Below are 9,355 nucleotides of genomic sequence, written 5' to 3'. Positions count from 1 at the left end.
GCAGCGTCGTGTGAACATCGGGAACAACTGAGAAGAAGAAGAAAGTGTTTCCGGTGCCTCAGTGAACTTCCGCAGTGAAGCAGCCACACGTGTTGTTTTCATGCTGCCGCTGTGAGTCCTGACGACGTGTGAGACTTCTGTGTTAGAGTTCACCATCAAACCGCAAACATGGGGAAGAAGCTGAAAGTCGGAAAGACGAGAAAGGATAAATTCTACCACCTGGCTAAAGAAACAGGTACAGTGTCACTCTCAGGAAACAGCACGCATTCAGCTTGATGTTAGCTTCAGCACACTTGCTCGTGAATAACCCTGGACTGTGGTTTTTTCCAGGTTATCGCTCTCGTTCCTCGTTCAAACTCATCCAGCTCAACCGAAAGTTTCAGTTTCTGCAGAAAGCCAGAGCTCTGGTGGACCTGTGTGCTGCTCCGGGAGGATGGTGAGCAACATCTCTCACATGAACACATCCACACTGAGTTCAGTCAAACATGTGGAGACAGACAGTCAGAAGAAACCGATCCCATCAACCCTCCTTTCAGATGGTGATATATGACAAGCAGGAATACATCTTGCTGATGAGGACGACATGATGTCAAAACAGATCTTTACACTGATTTTAATCTAAACCCTGAATATAACGTCTGTGCACTCTCAGTTGGCAGGTTATTAGGTACGCAATAAGTGAACATGCTTTGTGAACATAAGGAAATATAGAAATAGTGAAAATATTTACAATGGACACATGCAATGTAAGATGGATGAAAATACTGAGATTGCTCAAACTAAAATATTGAAATCACACAGATACTGCAAATATTCCAGAGTTTAAAGAATATAAGAACTTTATTGATCCACACAAATTCAGTTGTGACAGCAGCAGGCAGCTCAGAATGAATAAAAAAAAAAAAAAAAGCAGTGTTATGTACGTACACCTTTCACTGCAGTTTATTTAAAAGTGCAGTGGCACAGGATGATTGCACGAGCAAGTAGAAAAACCCCATGTACTTCAATATAAGGACATATTGTGATGTGCTCAAAGTTATTATCTGTTAGAAATAATGTAAATAGTATGGGGAGAAGTAGAAATGAGATTACACCTGAGTTAAGTGTGCAGTCAAGTCAAGATTTCTGGATCCCTGCCTTGGTGATGATGTTTCCTTCATTTATATCAACAAGGGAAAGCTGAATAACAGAAACATCTCAATGTACGATGCAGCACGGAGCAGAAGCTCCACAAACCACAGTAAAATGGTCTCATTAATTCGTCTGAACTTCATGAATGCAGGATTTATTGCAGTGCTGCTTGCTGGAATAGAAATAAGTTGTTTTTGCCAGATGTTTGTAATAAACTGCAACTTGCATTTGTAAGCTGTGCCTGGAGAAACAAGAAGTGATGTGTCGACACTGATGATTATGTTTCTCCTCGTAGGTTGCAAGTAGCATCAAAGTTTATGCCGGTGTCAAGTCTCATTATTGGTGAGTCTCATTTTGTCTCAGTTCAGGTTTCCAAATGTAATGATTCCCATCCACTTCTGTGGCTTCTGTGAATTATCTAATTAAGATCACATGTGCTTTAATTTCTTCCTTTTGGTCAGAAAGTATCGTAGTCCAAGTTTACATATTCAAATTTCTTGTTTTGTTTGACCAATGATCCTGAACCCAAAGATCTAGAAAATGGAGAAAACCAGCAATGAGTTACATTTGAGAGGCTGGAAGGCAGATTATCTTTCTCTGTAATTGGCAGATCAATGCACTCTTGTTGAAATAGTTGACTATTTTCTCTCTATGGATTAATTAGTTAACTATCAAATAGTTAAATCTATAGTCTGATTCATTTGTTCTGAAAAACTCTGTAATGAAGATGATGCAAGTGAATGTTCTAAAAGGTTCTCCTCCTGCCAGGTGTTGACCTGGTGCCCATCAGGCCCATTCCTAATGTGGTGATGCTGCAAGAAGACATCACCACAGAGAAATGCAGACAGGTGAGATGGTGAAATTCATACAGTGATCAGTTTAATTCAGAAAAAAATTGGACAAATGGGATTTTTCCCCATGCTTCTGACACCATGCTACTCTATAATACCACGTACCTGCACTGTTTTCACAAGACTCGACTTCTTTAAAATGTCATACTGTATTCTAGTTCTTCTTAAAATAAATGTGAGATATCATCTGTCTTATCCGCAGGCTCTAAGAAAGCAGCTGCAGACTTGGAAGGTGGATGTGGTGTTGAACGATGGAGCCCCGAATGTGGGAGCCAACTGGCAACATGACGCCTTCTCACAAGGTATGTACAGCTGAGGACATTAGACTGAAACGTCCCAAAGAACCAATAGACACTCAAACACATGCTACTGATGTCAGTATTTAAATGCTATGTTTATTTATTATATATGTATTACACCATAGGTCCTACCAGTATCAAATATGACACAGGAAACTGGTATATTACAAATCTGTAACAAACTACCCTATAAATTACAGCACCTCTGCAGTTTGCTTGTGTCTCGATGGAGGAGTATTTTTTAAAAGGCTCAATGAGCTGTTACAATCTAAGGTATTTGAACCTAACACATCTAAAATGTTCTTCTCTTCACCTCCAGCTCACCTGACCCTCATGGCTCTGAAACTGGCTTGTGACTATCTGGCTAAAGGTGGCACTTTTGTCACAAAGGTCTTCCGCTCCAAAGATTACCAGCCGCTAATCTGGATCTTCCAGCAGTTCTTCAAGAAGGTGCAGGCCACTAAGCCGCAGGCATCCAGGAATGAGTCTGCTGAGATCTTTGTCGTCTGTCAGGGTCAGTGATGGTTTATGATGACTGGATTTTAATATAGTCTCTAAAGGAAGAGCCTATGTGTTAAAACAGTTTTTTCCTCTTCCAGGTTATGTTGCCCCGGATAAAATCGACAGCAAGTTCTTTGACCCCAAACATGCATTTAAAGAGGTGGAGGTGCAGGCCAAAACTGTGAAGGACCTGATGCCTGTCAAGAAGCCCAAGGCAAGTTTATTGCAGGGGATGAAGAAGAATTAGATGAGCACCAACGAACAGCCTAGCTTTGGTTTATAAAGTGTCTCCATTACTGACCAAGCAGTTCTTCTTCTATTCCAGGCAGAGGGATACACAGACGGAGATCTGACGCTTTACTACAGTTTCACAGTGACCGCTTTTCTACAAGCTGAGAACCCTATTGACTTCCTGAGCAAAGCCAGTGAGGTGAGATATCTGCACGTCAGTGATGAGCAGTTCGGCTCTGATGACATCCGAATCCGCACGTATGCTTGACTCATCTGCCCATCACCCCCACCCAAAGGAATGGAACAGTTTCTGTGTTTTCATAGACAGCCCTGTAAATGTAAACTACTACTGTAAAGGATGTATTCTGGCACGACGTCCACTTTCTCCGAATATCTGCAGCTTTCAACCACATTCTCATAATCGCCAGTTTCTCTGCTCTCATAGGGTTTGAATAATTTGCTAAAGAGAGAAGCAAGATGTGGTTAAATATCATGGAAACAAAAGCCTACTCTAAGTTGAATGGAGAATAATTTGTCAAGATATATCGATTGAAGAGACAGAAGAATCAAGCTTATTAAAACCCCCCGTTTTGCCATCCTCACTCTGTCCTCTTCATTCAGATCAGCTTCGATAACCCAGACCTGGAGTCCCACTCAGCTACCAGCATTGAGATAAAGGAGTGTTGTCGTGACATCAAAGTCTTGGGCCGTAAAGAGCTCCGGTAAGTCCCTGATCTGTCACCGCTCCGGTTTTTGTTTACACATCGAAACCTTGACGTGGAGTAGGAAGAAATGACAAATTAAACCCCCCTTTAGCAGTTCAATGCTGTTTTTTTATACAAATAATGCAGATACAAATGTGTTTGTGTGTATTTTTTTCCTCCATCGTCACATCTGCAGCCTGCTGCTGAGCTGGAGGTCCAAGCTGCGGAGATACCTGTCCAAGAAACTGAAGGCGGCCAAAGAGCAAGGCCAGGAGATCAGGTAAACAACTCTTTACAGCATCTTCACAGAAGTCTACAAAGAATAGTTATGTCCTTGTAAGGATTTGTCTCAGCAGATCAAACATCCTCTCTGCTTTGTTTTTAGTTTAAGCTCTGATGAAGATAAGAGTCATTCAGACGACGAGCCCGACAAGAAGAAAGAGAAGAAGGAGGAGGAGGAGGATGATGATGAAAATGAGGAGGAGGAACTGGAGAAGAAACTGGCAGAGCTGAAGGCTGAGGAAGTGGCTGACCTCAAACGGTATGACAAACTCTTTTTGTCTTTCCTGGACTCTCACTTTGTGGAAAAGTTTAATCAATTAGTCATTGTGTCTATTTGATACCAACAATTTGTCTGGATCGTTGTTTTGAAGAGTGTCTAAACAACAGAACCTTCAAACCAGGTCGTGAAGTACATTATTGCAGGTGGATTTAGTGAAGATTTCAGAAATCATCATCACTCTCTGATTTGATATTTCTTCAGAAAACAGATTTGTATATCTCATCTTATCCTATCTGCTCCATCAGGAAGAAGAAGAAGCTGCTGAAAGAGCGCAGGAAGCTGAGGGAGAGAGTGGAGCTGAAGATGGACCTGCCAGGCGTCTCCATCGCAGACAGCAACGACACATGCCTGTTTTCTCTCAGCACCATCAAGAAGCAAAAGGTAACGCATTTCCACTTTAACCCATGTGATCTCTGAACTGAAGTCACTCATTGTATATGTAGACTTTAAGCCATCAAGTTTTTTGAAGGTGGCATATGGAGTTTTCTGGGAAACAAAAGTGTTCTGCAGGATTTGTGCTTAGTGTGGTAACTTCAGTTTTAACTGTGGGGGTGAACCTGGATAAATCACCATGGTAACTTAGGCCGAACACCTAACCTGCTTTGGTGTGATGGAAATGAGATCCACCTGTGCTGTAATGATGGAGCAGTGATAATATAAGTGTGTTGACGTTCACGCAGTAGTGGTGTCACTTATTTAAAGTTCATATTGGAACTATAATGATGAACTGTTCAGATTCAGATTATACAGAAAAGAGGCTCTTCACTGGTACCAATTACTTTAACCTCTCTCTATCAGGTGCTGACTGATATAACCAAGGGGGACATGCAGGTGGCGGATAATTTACCAGATGAAGATGATGACCTGTACCTGTCTGAGGACGAGGAAGACGATGCAGATAAAATGTCCCTGGCCTCTGATTTAGATGACGAGGACATGGAGGAGGTGGAGCAGAGACAGAACGAGCTGGAGAAGAAGGCACCAAAGAAGAAGTAAGTAGCTGGTCAGACCAGGAACTGTCCTGTGGTTTCAGTCCAACTGCTTAAAATCACGAGCTGCTGATGTGGATTGGATTTGACATTTCAGACACATGTGAGATGATTACTGCAAGTTCATTGAGTCTTAAACGTAAAGTGAGTCCCACTCTTGTCCATTAAGACGTCGCCTCTGCCGATAGAACAGAATAATGATTCGGCAACCAAGAGTAACCCTCAGCCTTTAATTTTATTGTATCAAATGTTCTCAACTTTTTCACAGAATACCCTCAATAGTTCCTTAAATCGTTTTTGATTTGTGTATTTGTTTTTTCAGAGTACAGTTTGCTGAGGAAGAGGAGGACGAAGGGAATGAGAGTGGTCTGCTGGTGGAGCTGGAGGGAAAGGATGAGAAAAAAGAGCGAGAGACTAGCCTGTGGTTCAGCAAGGTTTGTTTCCCATAATGCAACACAACATGCACAGACCCTGTTATATTGCTGCCGTCAGTGGTATTTTATATTGCGACTGGTCCTGTGCTTCTTCTTACATCGTTACTTGTCCTTCTCAGTTTTCTGTGTGATGTCTGACCTTTGACCCCCACCCCTCTTTCTCTGCAGGGCATCTTCTCTGAGATTGACCTGGAAGGAGACGCAGAGAATGAGCTCCAACAGACTGAGTGGTTCCAGAACAAACAGACAGGTCACCATCTCCCCTGTTTCAATTGACATATTCATCAAAAGAACCTTTTCTGAAATATACAGTCGGGTTTGGAAAAAGTCTCCAACACAATATTAGGCCAGGGTTTTAGTGTCGTGGGAATTTCTACAAATTGTTAAAGTGCGATTTTATTAGTTCTCCTACATCTAGGAATCTGAAATGTAACATTTTGGGACCTTCTTTAGTAACGGGCCAAAAGAGGAAAGCTGAGGAGAAGGAGGAGAAGGAGGAGGCGGCGGAGGCGGCAGCTGCTCAGCCAGATGAGGAGAAGGCGGGACCTTCAAAGGAAGCTGGGAAGGAGAGCGACAGCGACTCAGACGACAGCAGCGACGATGAGAAGTAAAACTTCATTTCTTGTCCAATCTGGTTTTTGGGTAATGATATCATACGATGGATGGAAGAGAAATTGAATAGAATGAACAAGCTTAAATTCCATGTTGTCAGATATAATCAATGTACAAACAATTCATTCAAAACGTTCTGCCTTTTTTCCAGTGAGATCACCAGGATGAAGCAAGCGAAGGGGGCTGCTGGGAAGTCAGGAGAGGCCAATGATGACCTCCAGGTTGTTCCTGTAGAGAGCACCAGTGAGTAATGAAAACACTACAGATAAAACTAGACATGTCAGCGTAAGAAGCTTTTGAACCAAATGAATACATTTTAGTGAGAGTGTAACTTCATGTATATGTGAATGTTTTGTGCTCCTCAGGTAAGAAAGCCAGGATCCTGGATGCTGAAGGCCTGGCCCTCGGCTGTCAGATCGCTACGTCGAAGAAAAGAGCCAGAGACCTCGTGGACACCTCCTTTCATAGGTGAGTGGTGGTCATAGTGTGCGTAGCTTCTGTCTGAGTCAAACTGTCTCACAAAGCAGATGCTGATTTCTATATTATAACCAGTGTCACACAGTAAGAGTGCGATCAGCAATGAATTGATTCCACTGACAAGTATCCAAACCCTTTTATTTTCATTATTCTGTGTCATAGGTCTCTGTTATTGTAAACATGTATATAAATTATAGATATGAGGTCATGGATGCTGTAACATTTTTCTTCATAATGGTGAAAATGGGACCTGTTGTTAATTATGGGTAAATCCTACATAAACTTCCTGCTACTGTTAAAACTCACCAGTGACACAAAATGTGTGAAAATAAAAGGATCATGTTTGATTGTGTGCCAGTTTAAAGGTTTTCATGTTCAGTGTGAAGAATTAGTCCTGGGGACGAAGGATGTGTTTTTCCCCAATGACAAATATTTTTCACCAGGTGCTGCATGTATATAACTAATGTTTTGAAAGATATTCTTTGATGTTTTGCAGTTCATATTTAATAATTGCCACAAAGTCAGTTTCTTTAAAATGCTCTTTATACTGATGAATATCTATTGCATGTGTTGTCGTCATCACAGCTTGCTTTGTGAACCTCAATCAGTGATAATACTGGATTTAGTTCGTGTTCTATGCAGTAAAATAAACATATCAATGTACTGTATTGTTTTTATCTCTACAACAAACTGTCTGCTTCTGCAGGTTTGCTAGCTCCGATGAGCCGTGGGAAGTACCTGAGTGGTTTCTGGACGATGAACGTAAACACCGGAAGAAGCCAGTGCCTGTCACTAAAGAGATGGTGGAGGAATTCAAACAGAAATGGAAGGAGATCGATGCCCGACCCATCAAAAGAGTGGCTGAAGCCAAGGCCAGGAAGAAGAGAAGGGTAAGTTGAGGATAAAACCATAATGATGTGATTTAAAGGTTAAAGACGCCAAAAGATTATCAGACATTATTTAAGTCATAGCAGCTAGATCTCTATTAACATGCACAAAAAAACTCAAAGTATTTCTGTGGATCTTGATTTGTTGTTTTCTCTGTGACTTTTCCAGATGCTGAAAAAGATGGAGCAAGCAAAGAAGAAGGCGGAGGCAGTTGTCAACACAGTGGACATCTCTGAGAGGGAGAAGATGGCTCAGCTGAAGAGGTATGACGTTACACCCGTACACCAAGTCAATTATAACTCCCATAAACTAATTTTAGGAATAATACAATCTCATATTTCTTTTCTTGTCTTTTCCTCATTCTGCCAGTATCTACAAGAAAGCCAACATCGGGAAAGAAAAGAGAGAAGTCACATATGTCGTGACCAAAAAGGGAGCTGGCAAGAAGGTGAGGCGGCCCCCGGGCGTCAAGGGAGTCTTCAAAGTAGTAGACGGACGAATGAAGAAAGACATGCGGGGGATGCAGAGGAAAGACCAACGTGTCAAAGGGGGCAAAGGAAAAGGGGGAAAAGGCAAAGGAAGACCGTCAAAAGGTGGCAAGGGAGGAATGAAGAGTGGTAAAGGGGGAAAAGGAAAATAAATTCCACAACCTTGCAGAACTGCCTTTCTATCGAAACAGTAAACATCGCCTGTCCTCGTGTTGCTAGTGAGCATTTATGGAGCTTTGTGTCCCACAGTTCAGCTCCTGTATCATGAACAGAGGCCAAAAATTAACCTTGGTATTTGACATGATTGCCTTCTTTATAGGAAATCTTTGTTTAGGTTCCTTAAAACCCCGACACTTGATCTATGATGTGAGGTTCTCACAGTGCTGATGTTTTTATTTATGTCTTTATGAAGATGTGAATTATTCGCCCTCAGCTTCTCAAATCGAGCTGAACTGTATCTCAAGATTAACTCTACAGTCAACGTGTTCATTTAATCATGTAAATATTACAGACACATCTTTGCAATAAATATGTTATTTCAGTATCTTTTGTGTCATTTATTTGATCATTGTGCTTTATTGGTATGACTCAAATAAAACTGACAGTACAAATACTAGTTTTATTGGTGACATAATATTTGATTGAGAAAATTGACTGAAGTACCAGCAACTCAGGTGTGTGATCAACTAGAAAAAGGGTCATTAGTTCATCGCTCCTAATGCAGCAACATTTATTTTTTCACAAGCAAATAAATGTTTGATTTAAAATTAAATATCAGTTTCTTGGGATCTTAATAGTTATGCTAAATCTGGAAAAAAAATCGGCTCAGATGTGTCCACCTGTCATTCAGGAAAAAATGGAACAAAAAAGATTAAGTGCAGCTTAAACTGGTCTCACACCGAGTGAAATAACTTCCCTGTTTCATGCAGCAGAAATTCAAATCAGCATAATCAAGTTTTCTTTTCTGCATTATGTTATCAATCATTGTCAGTGGATCTCACTGTGAAACTATCTGAAATCTCTGATCATCACTAACAGCCTGCGACATTAATTACTTAATTATTGTTTGTACTCTTTTTCTTTCTTTAATCCTTTTACTTCTCATGTTATATTTTTGGAGTACATTTAGCTTGTCATGTTTATAACTTATATGTATTCCATTTTTTTTTTTAAGAACACACATGTACT

At 41.0% G+C, this 9,355-nt stretch overlaps 1 protein-coding gene across 2 annotated transcripts; it reads left to right on the top strand.

Moving 5' to 3' along the window:
* The first annotated feature begins 18 nt into the window (after positions 1–18).
* ftsj3 (FtsJ RNA 2'-O-methyltransferase 3) lies at positions 19–8,711 on the top strand. Of its 2 annotated transcripts, none has more exons than XM_020081352.2 (21): positions 19–235; positions 331–436; positions 1,427–1,473; positions 1,900–1,979; positions 2,185–2,284; positions 2,601–2,795; positions 2,881–2,996; positions 3,108–3,212; positions 3,635–3,735; positions 3,914–3,997; positions 4,103–4,258; positions 4,525–4,660; positions 5,078–5,271; positions 5,591–5,702; positions 5,871–5,952; positions 6,156–6,309; positions 6,466–6,557; positions 6,680–6,782; positions 7,498–7,681; positions 7,848–7,942; positions 8,049–8,711. In XM_020081352.2, exons 1-21 carry the CDS (start codon positions 169–171, stop codon positions 8,317–8,319), a joined length of 2,580 nt encoding a protein of 859 aa, XP_019936911.2. In that variant the 5' UTR covers positions 19–168; the 3' UTR covers positions 8,320–8,711. The 2 variants fall into 2 exon arrangements, with proteins under 2 accessions (XP_019936911.2, XP_069378055.1); XM_069521954.1 differs by having other exon boundaries at positions 22–235; positions 2,881–3,000; positions 3,112–3,212.
* The last annotated feature ends 644 nt before the right edge of the window (positions 8,712–9,355 follow it).

Source organism: Paralichthys olivaceus, chromosome 3, assembly GCF_024713975.1.
Source record: "Paralichthys olivaceus isolate ysfri-2021 chromosome 3, ASM2471397v2, whole genome shotgun sequence".
In the NCBI taxonomy this organism is placed as follows: domain Eukaryota; kingdom Metazoa; phylum Chordata; class Actinopteri; order Pleuronectiformes; family Paralichthyidae; genus Paralichthys; species Paralichthys olivaceus.
Note: the sequence above shows the minus strand (reverse complement) of the source record. Positions and strands in the feature narration are given on the sequence as shown.